This window comes from Megalobrama amblycephala, linkage group LG16, assembly GCF_018812025.1.
Source record: "Megalobrama amblycephala isolate DHTTF-2021 linkage group LG16, ASM1881202v1, whole genome shotgun sequence".
In the NCBI taxonomy this organism is placed as follows: Eukaryota; Metazoa; Chordata; class Actinopteri; order Cypriniformes; family Xenocyprididae; genus Megalobrama; species Megalobrama amblycephala.
The window spans coordinates 1,154,754-1,175,634 of record NC_063059.1 but is presented as its reverse complement, the minus strand read 5'-3'; the positions used below and the strand labels follow the sequence as shown (position 1 = coordinate 1,175,634).

The window sequence follows — 20,881 nt, the reverse complement described above, 5'->3', positions numbered from 1 at the left end:
TTAAACGAAGCAAACGAAGCACGTTTTTAAGCATTCGAATGTTATTTGCTGTACATTTTTCCATCCACAAACATGTTTCACTAAAAATAATTTCCAGCAATGGCATGAAGTCATTTCATTCTTTCTACCATCTGAATTATTTGCTATTTTGCAAATGATTCATTTTTTTACGTTGGAAATTTGTCAACTCCCACAGATGAAGATGATTTTCATGTATCATATTCTATTTGAGAGCATAGAGCTGTTTTTACACATTATTGCAACAGAAAGAAATTCTGTGATTGACCACATGGTAAAGGAGGGCTGAAAAACAAATCACAATATGTGCCTTAAAACCTCTCAAAGCACACATAATGTCATCAAACCACATTCAGTGACATTTTCCTCTCTACACACGTTCAGTTCTGTAATCTCAAAAAGTTTGCCTGTTCTTGATGAGAAGTATTAAAGGTGTGGGGAACTGTGGTTAGTCTCTTGAATGAGGTGAAAACAGCATGTAATGTCAAACAGTTGTGCTCTGATGTCACTGTGATGACAGCATGTTTGTTTATTCTAGTAACAAACCAAAAGAAAAACTCTGCATGTTTTATTGAGCATATCGAGGGATTCCCCCATCAGTTAAGAGAATATAAAGCCCATCACGCTCTTACTAGAACACATACTCCGACCTGACGACACACACCATGAAGATCTGTGAGTAGCTCTGATAATGATTCATATGTTGATCATTACACTTTTATCTGATTGCAAGTGAACTGATAGTGGCATTGCTGAAAGCTGTTATAATGTGTTAAGGACTGTTTGATTGACCGCTGCCTGTCTGATGGTGTGTGTGTGTGTGTGTGTGTGTAGGCGCTGTGTTTTGTGTAGTTGTGGCTCTTGCGATGGGCTCTCCGGTGCCTCTGAACACACAGCAGTGTCCGTGCACCTCCGCCGCCAGATCTCTGCTCAGCAGCCTCTCGCACATCATGGAGAAGGTACGGTAATCGTCAATAAATCATTGTTTCTCACTCGCCGTTATTATTGGCATACCATCCACGGAATCTTTCCATGGTTCTTTAGACCATTAAAATGTGAGAGTTCTTTTTAAGAACTGATCACTGAAAAGTTCTTTATGGAACCCAGAATGGTCCTTCAGTGGAATCGCTGTGAGAGTGTAGTGGATGTCCATTAAATCTGAAATGTTCATATTATCAGACTGATTTCAAACATCCCAGATTTCTGTTGATAAGGCTGATGTTTGTGCTGCTGTTTTCCCACCAAAATGATGTCATCTGCTGGATGATGATGTCACTAAGAAACTGGATTTTGTTGACTTGTTCAAGGGATTTTACAGAAACATACACTGATAAACAATATTTACTTGAGATTTGTAATAGAAGCAAACATGTTTGAACCATTTTTGAATAAGTTTGAGGTTTGAACTGTTCTAGCGATTCTGATATGAATGTGCCTCAGATCATCTTCTGTTTGTCGTGTGAACGCAGGGGGGGAAGATGAAGCATCAGGATTTGTTTGCTGGTTTTAACTGCACGGATCTGGAGGCTCGGATGATTCCTCACACCCAAACGGCGTCCGTCTGTCAGCCCATCGCCACTGATGTGAGTATTTACACACGCCGCTCGCGGCTCAAGCTTTCCTGGACGTTTTGGGTCATATCTTTCATCAAAATCAGCTAGATTTTTCATCATTTTCAGCTCATCCAGATCGTCCCCAATTTATTCAAATCTTTTCTGATAGATCAAACTCTGCTGCCACAGCAAACTTTGGTTATTGATGCTAGAAGACAGTAAATCTGATCATAGTGTTTGAATTTGGTCTGTTATGACAAACACATCTGCCTTGGCCCTGTGAGTATATATATTTGTGCTGTTACAAGTGTAACTCATTTCTGTCTGCCTCTGATTTCAGAACACGTCCTGCTCCGAACGCAGAAGCTCCCCTTTCAGCGCGGTGAGTCTGCTGTGATGTTTTATGTCCAGCTGATGATTTGGGTTTGAGTCCGCTCTCTAATGCATTGGTGTTTTCTTCCCAGACTGAGTGTTTGAGGAACATCAGAGGTGATCTGCACTATTATGATCTGCTGCTGAACTCCTACGAGCCCAGTGTGAGCGACCTGAGCCCGGTCATGACGGCCACAAAAGACCTCATGCATGTGAGAATCTCCACCTTCACATCAGTCTGAATGGCATACTGACACACTATTACAGCAGCCAGTACGCCTGTGTTTGCAGTAAAGCAGAGCACACTATGCAGAATACTATATTAATATTCAGTCAAACTTTGAGATGGAAGTTTTCAAACAGAACTGAATTTGATTTATAAATGACAAAGTAAGTTTAATTGCTTGTGATGGGATCAATCCCATATCATCCCACTGCTGGAAACATTATTTGTGAAAAAAATGCCGACTGTTCCTCTTGTGTGGAAAAGTGTTCATTTGGTTAGTAAGCTAGTATTCCATTCCAAATGTACCAGAGTTCTCAATTTAGTGTTTAATATGGAAGCTTTTTTCCACCATGAAATAAAAAATAAAAAAGGTAACTTTTTATCTCACAATTATGACATTTTCTCATAACTGCAAAATATAAACTCAATTGCGAGTTATAAAGTCAGAATTGTTAGATATAAAGTCAGAATTGAGTTATAAAGTCAGATTTGAGATATAAAGTCAGATTTGAGATATAAAGTCAGAATTGTGAGATATAAAGTCAGAATTGAGTTATAAAGTCAGATTTATGAGATATAAAGTCAGATTTGAGTTATAAAGTCAGATTTATGAGATATAAAGTCAGATTTGAGTTATAAAGTCAGAATTGTGAGATATAAAGTCAGATTTGAGTTATAAAGTCAGATTTATGAGATATAAAGTCAGATTTGAGTTATAAAGTCAGAATTGCGAGATATAAAGTCAGAATTGTGTGATATAAAGTCAGAATTGTGAGTTATAAAGTCAGATTTGAGATATAAAGTCAGAATTGAGTGATATAAAGTCAGAATTGTGTGATATAGTCAGAATTGTGTGATATAAAGTCAGAATTGAGATATAAAGTCAGAATTGAGTGATATAAAGTCAGAATTGAGTGATATAAAGTCAGAATTGAGTTATAAAGTCAGAATATAAAGTCAGATTTGAGTTATAAAGTCAGAATTGTGAGATATAAAGTCAGAATTGAGTTATAAAGTCAGAATTGAGTGATATAAAGTCAGAATTGTGAGATATAAAGTCAGAATTGAGTTATAAAGTCAGAATTGAGATATAAAGTCAGAATTGAGTTATAAAGTCAGAATTGAGTGATATAAAGTCAGAATTGAGTTATAAAGTCAGAATTGAGTTATAAAGTCAGAATTGTGTGATATAAAGTCAGAATTGAGTGATATAAAGTCAGAATTGAGTTATAAAGTCAGAATTGTGTGATATAAAGTCAGAATTGAGTTATAAAGTCAGAATTGAGTGATATAAAGTCAGAATTGAGTTATAAAGTCAGAATTGTGTGATATAAAGTCAGAATTGAGTTATAAAGTCAGAATTGTGTGATATAAAGTCAGAATTGAGTTATAAAGTCAGAATTGAGTGATATAAAGTCAGAATTGAGTTATAAAGTCAGAATTGTGTGATATAAAGTCAGAATTGTGAGTTATAAAGTCAGAATTGTGAGTTATAAAGTCAGAATTGAGTGATATAAAGTCAGAATTGAGTTATAAAGTCAGAATTGAGTGATATAAAGTCAGAATTGAGTTATAAAGTCAGAATTGAGTGATATAAAGTCAGAATTGAGTGATATAAAGTCAGAATTGAGTTATAAAGTCAGAATTGTGTGATATAAAGTCAGAATTGTGAGTTATAAAGTCAGAATTGTGTGATATAAAGTCAGAATTGTGAGTTATAAAGTCAGAATTGAGTTATAAAGTCAGAATTGAGTTATAAAGTCAGAATTGTGAGTTATAAAGTCAGAATTGAGTTATAAAGTCAGAATTGTGAGTTATAAAGTCAGAATTGAGTTATAAAGTCAGAATTGTGTGATATAAAGTCAGAATTGTGAGTTATAAAGTCAGAATTGTGTGATATAAAGTCAGAATTGTGAGTTATAAAGTCAGAATTGAGTGATATAAAGTCAGAATTGAGTTATAAAGTCAGAATTGAGTTATAAAGTCAGAATTGTGAGTTATAAAGTCAGAATTGAGTTATAAAGTCAGAGTTGTGAGTTATAAAGTCAGAATTGAGATATAAAGTCAGAATTGTGTGATATAAAGTCAGAATTGTGAGATATAAAGTCAGAATTGAGATATAAAGTCAGAATTATGAGATATAAAGTCAGAATTGAGTTATAAAGTCAGAATTGTGAGTTATAAAGTCAGAATTGAGATATAAAGTCAGAATTGTGTGATATAAAGTCAGAATTGTGAGATATAAAGTCAGAATTGAGTTATAAAGTCAGAATTGAGTGATATAAAGTCAGAATTGTGAGATATAAAGTCAGAATTGAGTTATAAAGTCAGAATTGAGATATAAAGTCAGAATTGAGTTATAAAGTCAGAATTGAGTGATATAAAGTCAGAATTGAGTTATAAAGTCAGAATTGAGTTATAAAGTCAGAATTGTGTGATATAAAGTCAGAATTGAGTGATATAAAGTCAGAATTGAGTTATAAAGTCAGAATTGTGTGATATAAAGTCAGAATTGAGTTATAAAGTCAGAATTGAGTGATATAAAGTCAGAATTGAGTTATAAAGTCAGAATTGTGTGATATAAAGTCAGAATTGAGTTATAAAGTCAGAATTGTGTGATATAAAGTCAGAATTGAGTTATAAAGTCAGAATTGAGTGATATAAAGTCAGAATTGAGTTATAAAGTCAGAATTGTGTGATATAAAGTCAGAATTGTGAGTTATAAAGTCAGAATTGTGAGTTATAAAGTCAGAATTGAGTGATATAAAGTCAGAATTGAGTTATAAAGTCAGAATTGAGTGATATAAAGTCAGAATTGTGTGATATAAAGTCAGAATTGTGAGATATAAAGTCAGAATTGAGATATAAAGTCAGAATTGTGTGATATAAAGTCAGAATTGTGAGATATAAAGTCAGAATTGAGATATAAAGTCAGAATTGAGATATAAAGTCAGAATTGTGTGATATAAAGTCAGAATTGTGAGATATAAAGTCAGAATTGAGATATAAAGTCAGAATTGAGATATAAAGTCAGAATTATGAGATATAAAGTCAGAATTATGAGATATAAAGTCAAAATTGTGAGTTATAAAGTCAGAATTGAGTGATATAAAGTCAGAATTGTAAGTTATAAAGTCAGAATTGTAAGTTATAAAGTCAGATTTATGAGATATAAAGTCAGAATTGTGAATTATTAGGTCTAAGTTGTGTTATAATGTCAGAATTGTGCGATATAAAGTCGCAATTACCATTTTTATTTTTAGTGGCAGAAACAAGCTTCCATATTTTCTCTGTTGAAAAGTAAAAACGGTCATGTGTGTGTGATGAAGACTCTAATAACACAAAATTCTGCTTCATTTGAAGTGCTTGAAAGCAAACGGCGGTGCGGCTGAAGGAGAGTTTCCTGAGGTGAGTGTGTGTAGTGGTCTCAAACGCTAACGCTCCAGACGCACTCGTTCAGTCAGTCACGGCCTGTCGTCTGCTCTTTCCTCTGTGTGCAGTGGAACGTCTGGAGCCGCTCGTCCTTCGATGACCGTCTGTCCCTGTGCAAGACGCTGAAGGGCTTCCACGTGCGGGCCATCACCATGAACAGAGCGCTCGCGTACATCGCCTCCGGAGACCACAGGAAGTGATGTCATTTCACTACATCTTACTCAGATTTCTTCAGTAGGTTAATCTTCACATGATCAATCAAACCGCACCACCGCTTCAAAGCGGCTCTGACTCGAGCAGAAACCAGTGTGTGACACTCATATATAAGCTAAATGATTTAATCGAGCTGAATGTTTGTTATTTAATATTATTTATTTGTTTTGAGAAATTATTTATTTACATGCATGTAGTACTTTATTTATTGACTATTTATTAAATTATTTGTGTAACAAAAAATGTATTTTGTGTGTTTGTGCGGATGATACCTAAGACCAAGTAAAGGAAGATCACATCAGAAATGAATGTTTTGATTGAAGACTTCATGTAATAAAGAGCGTTTACTGAACTGCAAAAATGACTGGCGTTATTAGTGTAAAAACTAGACTCAAACACTGTTAGTATTTTCATACATTTTCATGATTTATTCATCTAAAGAAAAGTCACCCAAGGTAATTCCACCAAAATAAAGCGATTCCCCTGAGAAAGTACATCATAAGGTGCGGATTCAACAAACAGAGAAACGTAAGGCGTCCGTTTGCCGAAATATTCTTAACCGGTGTCACATGACCACACCATATGCGTTCAAGTGTGTGTTCTGCATGAATATCATGATATATGCTGGTGTTACACTCCTGCACATCAGTCCATAACGTCTGCACCTGAGACCAAAACATCAAGACCAGATGATCACGGCTCATAATTCAACAAAAACTAACGTTCTACTTACAGTCCTTTGGAAGACATTAAAATATGTACATCTAAAAAAAACTGTACAACTGTCAGAAATAAAGAGCTGCGTACAAACAATGTTCAGATGCAGTCAGGACGTCACACAGAGCTGACTTTAGCACCAGATTTCAGTTTCACTGCACATCTCAATGTGACTGTCCCTCTTCATCGCTGTCTAACAGTGCTTTAAGTGACATTTCTGACAGTCTGTCACACCCTGGAGAGCGGCAGACGTCCACAGTTGGTCAGCTGGACAGATGTGGGCCCGTCTCTCAGCTTAAGGTCACGTAGCTGAATTATTGCGAAGCATCTCTGGAAAAACGAGGAGACAGAGAATGAAAAACAGTTTTTCTGAAGCTTCTCAAACTGCACATCATCGCCATAATCTAAAAATGATCACCGTAGGAACTGTAACTGGCACAATTACGGAAATGTTAAAGTTTCACGTCCGAGGAAAACTGCACAAAGACATTACAGTTGTTTCCATGCAGGAATGTGTTTAAGGCAAGATATGGTAAACATTTAACTAACATATAACCTAATCCTTCCGCAGTGGATTAATCACAGTACATTAGGATATTTTTTGTTTTTTTCATACATTTCCAGAACACTGGGTAAAGCCAGGTTCACATTTCTTGTTTGAATTTGCTGACATATATTAGAGCTGAAGGTTTTTACAGAGGGGATTTTTCATTTCTCTTTTTATCACTCCATACATCAGACAATACTGTCAACAGCCCGAAAAACAGCATTTCTGTGAAAAAAGCTCAGCGTTTTTAAAGATATGTATTATAACTGTAAAAAAAAAAAACCTAGATAAACACTTTAATATGTTTTGCATGTTCTCTTTCCACAAATCTGAAAGAAGAAATGTTATAGAAGCCTAAAATCTCAAAATTGTCCAGTGCTCAAAAAAAACCAATGTTTTTGCTACAAGTGTCTTGTCTAAACAGGAATAAAGATTGCTAAAATCACAGGCGTCACATGACTGAACGCCACATTTGAAGAAGTGGCCTTGATTCCCGCACACGCAGAACGCTCTTCTGCATTCCTGTGCTATTTTTGATCTGCTGGTTTATATTGGACAGATGCTTTCGATGTCACATCTCAGTCACTCCATGAGCCTCATCACCAGCATGTTGAGTAGCGGTTGATCGATGTGGATGATATCGTATAGAGAGCAGGGTAGCCAATATAAAACTATCATATGATATCACACTATTTTATTTACAGACAAATAAAAATAAAAATCCCACTTCTGACTCTTATTGGACATCTTAGTGGCCAATGGCGATAATTCAAAAAAATGCCAAATATTGACTCATATTAATCTGACGACCACTAAAAAGAGTATCAGAAACACCTCAAAACCCTTAATATTGCATCCCTCCGCTGAGCTGACTAGCGGTTACACACTGAAACACAAGATCACATGACCCACCGTCCAGCACAGCGATGACCTCATTAGGCACGTCATCGTTGTCTTTCAGACACTTGTGGAGCTCCTGAATTCCCGCTTTCCCCTTCGGCTGCCGTCGTCTCCAGCGCTCCAGCATGTTGAACTTCAGCATGGTCACGTCCTCCTCCGCGGCCTCCATCTCCTCCAGATCCTGTTTGCAGAGGCCCAGGTAGCAGATGGCTACGATCTTCCACTCCTTCCCCATGCGTTTGGCCACCTGCATCAGCTGCTGGTCCGTCAGGTCTGGAGCCGCGGCCGTCGCGGGACAATCTGAGGACACGGCAGCACTTCGGTCAAGATATATGCAGGACAAATACAGTAGGGAGGAGGTGTCACGTTCGTCATGAACCTACCAGACTCATCAACGCCGCGAGACTTCTTACTGGGCTTGTTACAGAGCTCTTCCTCTGATGTGCTGCTGTGTCTCTTTCTGCCTGTAGAGGGCGAGACCACAAAATATTGATTTTGCAACTTCAGCAATTCTCTGAGACACATTCTTGTTGTCTCTTTTGTCCACTTTCAACCACTTCTGTCCTGATTTCTTCGAGGGGGTGGGTAAATGTGTGGGTTTTTTCAGATCTTTCAGGAAGAAATAAGCTCATGCAATTTACATATGAACGTGACTGAAAGCATCAGTGAGTGTGTGTTAGAAATCAGGAATGGTGGGAGAACATTGTGAGTGGTACATTTTTCATCTTCAAACCAAACTTGGGTCTTCAGCCGACAAAGTTTGAATCCCGACTTGCCAATGCGCTTTTCATAATGTTTACGCATTAGGTCAGTAGGTGGAGAGTAGACAGTCTTTAGTGGCTGTTCGAACACATTCGACCACATGAGCGTTTACACTACCAAAACCAAAGCAATCTGGTCAAATGAGTTTTCGACTACCTTCTGAAGTGGTCAAAAGTGGACAAGCTCAAAATGTTTATTTAGTGTCACCCATTTATGATGTGATCAAGCAAAATGCATCTTAAAACCAGGTGAAAACAGGCCCTGAGTGTCTTTATTTAAAAACACTTTCCCTAAAAGTTTGCATTAGAAGAGTTTGAAAGAGTGCAAATATAAACACAACAAAGCAGACTAGTGAGAAGTTCTCCTGTTCAGCCTGATGAAATTTAAAGTGGACCTATAACGCCCCTTTCACAAGATGTAATGTAAGTCTCTGGTGTCTCCAGAATGTGTCTGTGAAGTTTCAGCTCAAAATCCCCCACAGATCATTTATTATAGCTTGTCAAATTTGACCCTATTTGGGTGTGAGCAAAAACACGCCGTTTTTGTGTGTGTCCCTTTAAATGCAAATGAGCTGCTGCTCCAGAAGAGGGCGGAGCTTTAACAGCTCAACAACAACAAAGCTGGAGAATCTCAGGCAGCCAAAATGAGGATTGTCAGTAACGGTGTTCAGCCTTACATTGTTCAAACCGGAGTCGACACTGATGGAGAGACTCAGGAATGAAACTGGACGTTTCTGAATGGTTAGTGGATAAATTGATGTAGTTGCTGTGGAGTTGATTCAACTCATCCACTAGCATGTGCCGTCATGTTCATCTTTTGTGTTGAATTGACCCTCGTTTGTGAAGCAGTCCGGCGTAAAATGACGGCATGTCAACAACACTCTTCCAGTGTTAAAATTATTCAACGACATTTTTTCACGGACGAAACCGAGACGATGACTAAATAAAAATGCGTTTTCAATGACTAAAACTATGACTAAAATCTACTCTAATTTTCGCCAACGAATAAAAACGAGACGAAAATGAAAGAGAGGGACGATTTGGGAAGATATCCAGTCAGGACTGCTGTCCTGTGTGGAAGATGCGCACATTTGAAGTGTAACGTGCTGATCTAACCGCGGGAAACGTGGCGCTGTTGCGCCCTCTACAGGCTCGTCCAGCAGCAGCACTTCAGACTGCTTAGTAATTAATGAATAGCGCACATTTATGCCAAGAGATTGCTTATAAACTAATATTGATGAATTACGGCAATGTTTACTACACTATGTTTAAATGGTAGTATGTTTAAATTAGACAGTTGTAAGAAATGCATATTTTATCTCCCTCATGAGTAGCCTGCTTCAGTGCAGATATTTCAGAATAAGAGTCACGGTGTATTTCAGGATGGTTTATAATGATTTTTTCCTGGTCATTATAGTTATATTGTTTACACAATAAACTGTATTTAATTTAATTTCTATTTAATTTATAGTAAACTACTGTATCTTCTGTCACAGGAAGGAAAGACTAAGAACATTATTTGACACATTATTCAATATATTTTACAAGTATAAGGGTTATTATAGTCAACTAAACCTAAAACCAAAGAAATCTTCATTACTTGAAGTAAACGTTAACTGAAATAAAAAATAAATATATAAAAAAATGTAAAGTCTAAGATTTAGCTTAACCTGAGGTATTAAAATAACAAACAGAAATAAAAACTTATAGACATTTAAAAGCAAATACTAAAAGACAAAAACACAAAAAATTACTGAAACTTTTAACTAAAATTACAATGAAAGCAGAAAAACTAAAAATCAAATCTAATAAAAGTTTTAAACAAAAACTATAATAGTACCTCAATGAAAAGTGTGTCAATCCCTGAAATATGCAGAATTTTGCTCTTTCGTGTTTTTTTGCACTTGAACGGTCAAAAAACGTCCGCTTTGGCGAGCAAAGTACAGCTGGGTGAACATAAACAGTTTGGGGAATATCAGATGTACCTGTATCAGTGCACAGGATCTGTGTATTGTTAGAGAAATGCTTAATGCATTACAATTTAACTAAATGAAATTTTAGTTGACTAAAATCTTATGATATTTAGTTGACTAAAACTAAACTAAAACAATTTCCGATGACTAAAATATGACTAAAACTAAATGGCATTTTAGTGTATGACTAAAACTAAATCAAAATTTGCTGTCAAAATGAACACTGTCCTCTTCTACAACAACTCTTGCTCTTCTCTAAAGCAGCCCTGGGGGATTTCCACTGAAAACATTAAATAGTGTTCAGTGCTCGTCTGTGCAGCCAATGACAGGACAGTTAGCATGCTCTGCTCCAACTTTTGCCATGGCGTTAGAACTGGTGCATCGTTGCCACTTGCGAAATCAAAATGGCGGCTCAGTGAGTGGAAACGTGCAGATTAAGGGGCGGTAATATTATAATAAGATCCTCTTCCTACGTCACAAGAGGAGCAAAAGCTGAGCTTTTTCACATGCTTGCAGAGAACAAAACAGAGTTACTGGGTTGTCCTTTTTCACATTTTCTGGGTTGGTAGATGCACCAGAACCCAATTATAGCACTTGGAAAGACTTCATGATATGACCCCTTTAATGTGTTCACCACAGACCTTATTTCAGCCAGTTAACCAAAAACCCATCAACTTCAGGACGATGTGCTAACAACATACGTCACCCCTGCAGCACTCACCGCATTGCATACCTTTCATTGGTTTTCTGGGGGTTTCCTCTAGATGATGTACACAGTCCCCTGTAAAAGAATTAATACAAGATTTATTGTTCTTTCCAATCACAGGCACACACACACAGTCACATCTCTTGACTTACAGGTTTATAGTACAATACAACACTGAGCAAACACAGAATTTGTCTTTGTACCTGCACTCTGTTCAGCCCTGCTATGCTCTGACGTTTCCCGCTTTTGACACAAAAGCATCTTTCTGACTTCATATTTAAGGGAGACACATGAAAATAATACTTTTGACCACATGGTTCACACAGAAGCGAGTCTTTAGCAGTGTGTCATTACGTTTATGATTATATTGGCCATAACATCTATAACATGAGGCTGTTATCAGTCATTTATAAGGCACTGAGTGACACTGCCAGACTTTGTGTACTCGAATAATGTAAAGTTTAACACTTGGCCTTGACATTAAAATGGTTGAGTTGCACCTGTGCTGCTCTTATGGGTCTGGTACTAGGCTTGAGGTGGATTTCTTGTAAGTTCAGGAGTAACATCTTGAATAAAGTTATTAAGACATTTTGGCACCAGTGTCGCCATCTTGTGTTTGTGTGTTGAAGCCGTACCCTCTCTGATGGTCGCAGTCCATACAGTGTGTCCCGAGTCGGCATCTGTCAAGGACAGTTTGAAAGGAGGACTCTCCTCAAAGAAGACCTCGAAGTAGCCCTTCACCTCCACGATGACAGGCGTGAAGAGCATGTCCTGCAGACACATGAACACGTGATCTATCAAAGCCTGCGCTGCTGCGATCTCCGGCTGCGACCCTTACCTCTGGTGTGATGTGACCCACGGGCTCGCTGATCAGCCGGTACTTCCTGTTCTCCTCTAACATGCAGGTAGGTGGCTTGTCTACATGTATGTACCGCTTGTTGTTCTTACAGTTGTTCGCCCGCCGAACGGCCCTTCTGATGTCCTGCGACAGGTTGCAGCATTTGTGTGTTAGTTATTAGGAGTCTTTTACACACGGCGAAAGCTAGACAGCTTAAACAAACTCAGGGTTACAGGATCAGAAACACAACCAAACAAATACAGCAAGGTTTCTGCAGTACTGTGATGCTTGATAAAAACTATTCTCTGTTACACCGTTATTGAACTGAACTCAATCAACATTTGGTAACAACTTATTTTAAGGGTCCAGAATAATGCATTATTAAGCATTAATTAATGATTAATCATTAGTTCAGAACGAACACACTAGTAATTAATGATTAACTTTACATTTTAAAGGTCCTGAATTATGCATCAGTTAAGCATAAATAAACTAGTAATTAATGATTTACTTGTTCACAATTAACTTAACATATAGTAGGCATATCAGCCATTATTTACAAATTATTAAGCCATATATTATTTTTGTGTAGTGATGTAATTATATTTCTGTGCCATTTTATTAAGTTAACTGAACAATAAGCTAGTGATTGTTTAATTACTGCTGGTTTTCAGTTATAAATTGCTAAAATAGTATAAAGACAATTTGACCCCCAAAGTGAAAGTCATCCTAATAATCAATAAACTTGAATATCACTTAATAAGTGCCATAATTAATGAGGATTTAACTTTCACTTTGGAGGTCAAATTGTCTTTATTATATTATTTTATTATATTATTATATTATAACTGAAAACCAGCAGTAATTAAACATAATTACTAGCTTATTGCTCAGTTAATTTAATAGAATGCCACAGAAATATAATTACATCACTACACAAAAATAAAATATGGCTTATTAAGTTAATGCTTAATGCACAAGCTTATTAAGATAATGACTAAAAGGCATTTACTATACATTAAGTTAATCATTAATTACTCGGTTATTTTTGTTTATTTATAGCATAAATGTGTATCTTTCATATAATAATGCCTGATATGCCTACTATATGTTAAGTTAATCATTAATTACTATTGTGTCCATGCTAAACTAATGCATAATTGTGAACAAGTAAATCATTAATTACTAATTTATTTATGCTTAACTGATGCATAATTCAGGACCTTTAAAATGTAAAGTTAATCATTAATTACTAGTGTGTTCGTTCTGAACTAATGCTTAATTGTGAACAAGTTAATCATTAATTACTAGTGTGTTCGTTCTGAACTAATGCTTAATTGTGAACAAGTTAATCATTAATTATTGCTTAATAATGCATTATTCTGGACTCTTAAAATAAAGTGTTACCAACTGATGAAAAAAACACTAAACCTGGTCAAGGTATTTATCTGACAAAATTGTTTGACAAAAAAAGGCAAACTACAGCTACATAGGAAACTTTATTTTACTACACAAAAGAAAAATAGCAAAAAAATTTTGTGTTGTAGACAATGTTTGCTGTTTCCTGAGCTTTTTGTTTTTCTGTCGGTTTTCTTCAGTTATTAATATTTTGTTAGTTCTCTCGTTTTTGTGTTCACGCATAATTTCGTTGTATGAAAGCCTGGCCTATGCAATATGACTACAAAAACACATATTTAATATTATTTGAATGAAGGGTCAAGATGTCAATTTTCCTAGGCTGGACATCAATTTTGGCCACTGCTGTACTTTATAGAAAAGGCCTCTTAAATCAAACTAAATTTTGAGTAAAGTAACATTATGGAGTTTTTTTTTCTGTGAGATGTCCCCGTTTGCTTTCATCAAATACACAGGAGAGGCCTGGACATTCTTAGAAGAAAGAAAGTCATATTAATTTGGGTGAGTGCTGTAAATGACTAAATGACTTTTCATTTTTAATGTCGAGGAAAACATTTTTTGACTGACAGAAACTGAAAGTGCCTCTCTGACAGTGTGAATTACACTGCATTGAAACTGTTCTGCGTCCACACAGACCGCAGGAAGTCATTTCACGTGTAAATTTGATGACTAAACGCAGAAGACACCCCTGCACAGAGACCAGCAGAACACAAGCTGCTATTGGAGGTCAGATGATGAGGGAAAGTTAATTAATGACATTTAGCAATCACATTTCATTGAAGAGTTTTGGCCTTGGCCACATTGGTGAGTACCTAATCAGAAACTTTTGCTCTGAGTCAGGTGCTGTAATTTTTGATCTTTAAAAAAAAAAATCTACCGCAATGTAATTTGAGTGGAGAAAGCCACAGGGTTTATCTGACATTTATCATCAAGTGCAGCTCATAGATCTTCCCCACATGCACTGCAACAAAATCTGAGGCAATCTGAGCAAACTGTCCTCCAGTTATCAGCTGAAGAACCAGAGGCGATCATAACTGTAAAGAGTACAGTCTGGTGTTTCAGAGTGAGAGCTATTAGATGTTAAAGGGATAGTTCACCCAAAAATGAAAATGATCCCATTATTACTCATCCTAGGTGTATATGACTATCTTCTTTCAGACAAACACTATCGGAGTAATTTTAGATTGTAAAGTTTTGAAATATAGATATTTTTCTTTTTAAAAAGCCCATCACTTCTCTCAGAAGGCCTTCATTAACCCCCTGGAGCCGTGTGGAGCGCTTTTACAATGCACTTTTTTGGGCTCCAAATTTGGGCCTCCCATTCACTGCTATTATAAAGCTTGGAAGAACCAGTATATTTTTAAATATAACTCTGATTGTATTTGTCTGAAAGACATCATTTTCATTTGTAGCTGAACTATTCCTTTAAATAAACCTTTATCTAATATGAAATGTGTTCTTGATCTTAGAATCAACAAATTTTTGATCTGATATTTCAATCCGATATTTATAAACTACTGTAGTAACATCTGGGCTCAACACTAAAGATGTTTTCTATAGCCCCAGTTGAGCCAAACTTTGCACTTGTCCTGCCACAAAAATACATAAATAAAATATAATAGTTATTGTTTTTGACCCATGTAACCTTGTATTGTAATAACCAAAATTATAGATACCCATTAAGTTTCACAATTCTCGATTCCAATTTTTATACCACAACAAAAACTACTAGCCTGAAGTTATAAATACATAACTTAAAGTTATATAATATAAAGTTCAAATATTTTTAAAGATTAGTAAGCAGTCAGTAATAAAATAAGAACAAATATACAAATTATAAGTAATAAATATAATTCAAATTAAATAAACAGTGTGCAGGTACCACTTCTTTCATGTGCTTAAACTGTTTAAAATCGCTTGAATTATTAAAAATTACAATTAAATTATTAATGTTATAAAGCCACGAGAATATTTTCGGTGCGCCAAAAAAGCAAAATAACGACTTATATAGTGATGGCCGATTTCAGAACACTGCTTCAGGAAGATATTCTCGTGTCTTTATAATATTAATACTGAACCACTGTACTCACATGAACTGATTTAAATATGTTTTTAGTACATTAATGGATCTTGAGAGAGGAAAATTTGGAACGGTATGAGGGTGAGCAATAAATGACATTATTTTCATTTTTGGGTGAACTAACCGTTTAACTGTGTGTCAGAGTTCGAAGTGGAAGTCGATGCTGGGTCTTGGTGTTGACACTATAGGAAGCACCCTCAGCATGACCGGTGTCTGAAGCATGTGTAAAAACACCAAATTCATTGGCAGATGGCAGTCTATGACGTCACGTGCGAAGCATGCGTGAATATAAAAGGGCGCCTGAGTAACACATCATCATCAGCTTTTTTCCTGTTGTCTTCAGGAGCTGCTTTGATGAGAATCTGCTGGAGTGCGTTCGCCTCTTGAGGGAGCTGGATGCGCTCATTGTGATGCATTCAAGCTTTTGTTCATGATTATCTCTCAAGGGATAGAATCTAGTGTTTGCGTTGAGCACTTTCAGCTCTCGAGGAAGTTGGAGGCACTCATGGCAATGCATTTGCATCAGGAAGCTCTGTTCTTGCTTGATCTTCTTAGAGTAATGAGAATCATGCGCTTACAAGGAGCCCGTTCTGCTCTCGAGGGAGTTGAATGCATTCACTATGGGTGAGGAGTTCTACACATGCTTGGCTCTTTCTTGAGATGACAGTTGAGCGTCTGCACCTCGCGGATAAAAAGGGCAACATTTTGGGCAAGAGTGGGATAAAATATAACGTATTTTTGGTGGGAGTGGGACACAATTTTGCAGGAGTGGGATTAAAAAATCCATCCAGTGCAGACCTCTAGCACAAAGCTTGATAAAGAGATCTGTGATGGGTAGAACGCTATACATCTCACACTTCTCTTTTACCGCCATCTCTAAATTGTTTATTGGAGTTAATGTAGGGCTAGAGAGCTTCCCTCTAGACAAGGACACCTGGTGGGTTTTAAAATAGGGCTGCGAACTCACCTTTTAGCTGGGTTGTTTGGTATTGGAGTTACATTGGGCAGAGCGTCATGTGTCCCATGCTCTTCATGCTGAGGCTGTCTAAACCTGGACTCAGAAGTTTTGGAGATTGTTGCCTAAGTCCCTGTGGATACTGGCTTTAGAGAGCAGGGTCACTGTGCATCTCTTGCACAATTCGCATAGGAAGTGCCTTTGGGTGTTGATGCGCTCTTTCTGACTCTGGGTTGGAACAGTAGAGTCACTTAAGTGCTATGCCCACTCACAATCTAGCAGACCAGGCATTTTCTTCAGCATGGCATAGTGGGCATTGCCTTTCCCAAAGCATCAACATCAAGATGCAGGGTCGAAGTTCCACTTCGAAAGGGAACGTCTTAGTTTGTGAATGCAACCTGGTTCCCTAAGAAGGGGAATGAGATGCTGTGTCTCATCGCCATGCTTCAGGGCAAGCCTGCACTTCTCCTTCAAATAAAAGAGTTGATGATGGGTAACTTAGGCACCTTAAATATTTTGTACGAATAATGCATAGTTATGCTTGGAGTCAATTGTTTTAATTTGTGATAACGCAATAAAACATGCCAAATTGTGTGGACATAATTTTTGGCCAGAATGTCATACAAAGACATTATTAACACATGCAAAAAACAAACAAACAAGTAATTTGCCAAATAATTTTGTCAGATAAATACCATAACCAAGTTTGGTGTTTTGTTCTTCCCTCATATTTAAAAAAACTTAAGTTTAAGAAAAATATAAAAAAATTCTCATTCTCAAAACATCTCAAACCATATTTTGATGGTTCAATCAAACTTGTATGATCATTAAAAACAAATATCTCCTCAGGACATCACTACTAGGGGTGTGACGAGATGTGCCATGAGATTTCGCAATATTAAAGCATGACGAGATTTCTCGTCGAGTGAAAAGCTGTCTTGTGATATCGCCATGACAGGATATGCCACCGTTACATTTACGTTACATTACTTTCAAATGTAAGTTCAGGAGGAACTGCAATCACCACATCACAGAGTCACACACAGTGCAGCACGAATCACAGTTCACTGATCATGTGATAAGAGTAAGGCGAGATGACTGACAAGATGAAGGATTTGTTGCACAACAGAGAATTAAATGTCTTTAAATGCACGCTCAGCATCACCACTCCCTGTTCACAGAGTACGTGTGAACGCGGATTTGAAAGCGAAAGTAAAATGCGAGTTACCTGATGTGCGCAGATTAGGCTACATACAATAGCCTTTCGCCCACCTATCTTAGGTCTGGCTATGTGGTTGTAACCACCTCTTAGCGCTGGTCTCTGTTTTTGTCTCTGTTTTCACTTTGAATATTGAGAGAGTACTTTGATAATGGTTGCACTTATTGTTAGCACTTAATAAGGCTAAGAAAAACTGTGTTATTTATTGTTTTTATTTCTATGTTCAATTTGTGGAAAGGAGTTTAGTGAGGAGGTCACACAAGCCTCAATCAGAAGTTCTGGAAGCTCATAAATCATGTACAGTAAGGTCTGAAGAGACTGAAATCATAGAGGAGAGAAGTCAGTCAGTTGAGCTTGTGGCAAAACCTTTAACAGTGCTTGAGTATTGTTGTCTATCAATGCATATGATAATTCATACTCAGAAAGCGGAACTGAAATGACATTCATTACTCAAGATGATTAAAACATGTTAAGTCTATTTTTCCAGTCATGAATTTTGTCATTGATAGTTTCTTAAAAATTCTGTGCAAAAATCTCGTCTCATGAGCTAAGTGTCTCGTCACACCCCTAGCCACTACTGTATCTCAGATAGCTCATAAATTATGTAGTTTGACATCTTTGAAGGCTAAGTTCAATGTTTTATTCAAGCTCTATATAGTCATGGAAAGTGTCAGATACTGTGAAAACTGAAAGCATGATGCTGAGATCCGGCAGGGATTATAAAAGTTTCCATTCTATAGCTGCAGGCATTTATTAGGTGATGAAACTATTACACAGGAACACAAAGCCACCCACTAACATGCACACAATCAAACATCACAGCGTAAGACTCAAGCACCGAGTGGCAGAGATGCAGAACTGAAAGCGGTGTGATGTCGACGATGATGTCATCAGCCCTACTCACTGCCACTAGTCCCTGAAGACATGCTGCACAGCACTGCTCTAAATTTACATCTAAATACAGCAGATTACCAAAAGGTTACATCGCAGGGTTACCGAAAATACGACCAGTCAGCCGTGTTCTGTAAAAAACCGTTTGACTCGTTTCTGTGAAAGCAGAAGCCCTTTAGTTTCCTCACCTTGATGTCAGAGCAGTTGTTTCCAGCCAGATAAACTCTGAAGGAGAAGGAGTTTTCATGGCCCACCTCTTTGAACACCTGCACCACCCCATGATGCTCTGCTGACTTAGACGTCTGAGCAATCGGGCCCACGGGTGAAAGCGAAGACACGGTCCATTTGACGTGACTCCCGGAGTGGTCGGCCGAGGGCTCGATCAGACCACGGCTGTTCTTCACGTGCAGCACGCTGAACTTCACCTCGTTGTCTTTATCTGCTGAGAGAGACGGATGCAAATAATTAAAACATTTTGATTCAATTCTCGAAATTCCCATCATGTCAAAATCATCAAAAGAGCACTTAAAACTGAAAAACCTACTGTGAAACCTGTGAGAAAACTTGGCATCGTTTCATACTTTTCAAACGGTATGATTTGGCCAGAGGAGAACCGAACTTTCTCCATTCTGTCACCTGATGGAGTTTGGGTTCTTGCCATTGTCTCTCTGGCTTGCTTAGTCGGGGACACTTGATATCCAGCAATATTAGTGATTTGACTACACTGACACCATTGGATGAGAACAAAACTTGAATAATGGCATTATCGTCATCAGTAGAGCTGCTTATAGCTGAACTTGCTTCATAACTGATGAACTTTACACAGTTATTGAACTGAATCAACTGAATAATGACAGCAGCAGAACTGAATTCTGTTTGCATCACTGGCCATTATTTTCTTGTTTAATGCAGTAAAGCTTCTTCGATACACTCTGTATTGTATAAAGCGCTATATAAATAATGGTGACTTGACTTGATATCTCTGTACCTGCTAAACACAGTGAGTGTGGGAACTGGATGGATTTGAGAATAGACGGATCGCAGTCCACATCAAAAATGGGTCCAGCAAATTTCCATGATCCAGTCAAGTAGGTGCTAAACTTGCTCCAGGAGAGAATGCAGTAGGTGATTTTGACGCGCTGGGAGACCTCGAACACCAGCCCCGTGTCTGAACACTCAAACACCCCCTCAGCATCCAGCTGTAGCCTACAGCAGAGCAGAACAACACTGGACATCACTGGAAGAGCAACAGGAAGTCAGTGTCAAATCAGTGAATCTGCAGCATTTCCTGATCTAGCCTCAACTCGTGTTTATAAGCACTGTAATCTTATGTAGCATGTAGTTATCACAACATTTCACATCTCAGTCCTCAAAAAACATCTGTCAATACTGGTATAAATGCCTTTTTTCTGTTTACACACAGTGCCATTTAAATGTTTGGGGTCAGAACGATTTTTTGATTTGTTTTGTTTTGTTTTTGGAAGAAATGAATATTTTTATTCAGCAAAGTGATCCAATAAATGCAGCATTGGTGAGGCTTCTTTCGAACATCTCACCCACCCCAAGCTTCTTTTCACTGGGGAATATCACCATGCAACAGAAACAATTAAATGACACATTTGACAATTCTCACATTACATCTTGGATTCTTATAAACCTGGCAGTGTTCAGGTTTAGCACTGGTCATTTTGAAAAAAGAGAGTCATAAAGCAAGTGGACACGAGTGCTGTGAGTCAGATGTGACTGATCGCTGTACTGCATGAACCGTGAGCAAATCTGGTACAGTATGGAGAAGAGGAACCTACTGCAGACGATCTCTGGACATTTTCCTGGGGGTGACAAGCTCATGTTTGGGATTCTGTGAGGGAAAAAAAACAGTTGCATGTCGGCATTAAATTCATCACCAGTAGTATCAACAGTGCCACAGTGAGATCAACAGTATCTTCTTTATCTAACGTCATAATATCTGAGATATTGAAAAGATCTCATCTGTGATCTTTCCTTCCTTTGTGTAAGTGGTGCTTGATCTGATCGAAAGTGATACTTTGGGTGAAAGGTTTGAGA

The 20,881-nt window shown here is 37.4% G+C and overlaps 2 protein-coding genes across 7 annotated transcripts in view; one reads left to right on the top strand and one right to left on the bottom strand.

Annotated features, from left to right (window-relative positions):
- The first annotated feature begins 88 nt into the window (after positions 1–88).
- il12a (interleukin 12a) lies at positions 89–6,175 on the top strand. Its single transcript, XM_048161203.1, has 7 exons — positions 89–693; positions 853–977; positions 1,488–1,601; positions 1,912–1,953; positions 2,036–2,155; positions 5,533–5,577; positions 5,670–6,175. Exons 1-7 carry the CDS (start codon positions 684–686, stop codon positions 5,799–5,801), a joined length of 588 nt encoding a protein of 195 aa, XP_048017160.1. The 5' UTR covers positions 89–683; the 3' UTR covers positions 5,802–6,175.
- Positions 6,176–6,219: 44 nt separating this feature from the next.
- The window catches only part of si:dkeyp-97b10.3, a 32,771-nt gene continuing 18,109 nt past the window's right edge, over positions 6,220–20,881 (bottom strand). Inside the window, exons 7-16 of one of the 6 annotated variants that reach the window (XM_048161175.1) lie at positions 20,623–20,675; positions 19,806–20,023; positions 19,006–19,256; positions 12,257–12,400; positions 12,054–12,189; positions 11,622–11,687; positions 11,434–11,493; positions 8,362–8,442; positions 7,991–8,278; positions 6,220–6,861 (exon numbers count right to left, since the gene is read on the bottom strand). In XM_048161175.1, the coding sequence (XP_048017132.1) occupies positions 6,833–6,861; positions 7,991–8,278; positions 8,362–8,442; positions 11,434–11,493; positions 11,622–11,687; positions 12,054–12,189; positions 12,257–12,400; positions 19,006–19,256; positions 19,806–20,023; positions 20,623–20,675 (1,326 nt within the window). In that variant the 3' untranslated portion in view covers positions 6,220–6,832. Of the gene's footprint in view, positions 6,862–7,990; positions 8,279–8,361; positions 8,443–11,433; positions 11,494–11,621; positions 11,688–12,053; positions 12,190–12,256; positions 12,401–19,005; positions 19,260–19,805; positions 20,024–20,622; positions 20,676–20,881 lie in introns of all 6 variants that reach the window. The other 5 variants (XM_048161174.1, XM_048161176.1, XM_048161179.1 and 2 more) reach the window with 5 other exon arrangements.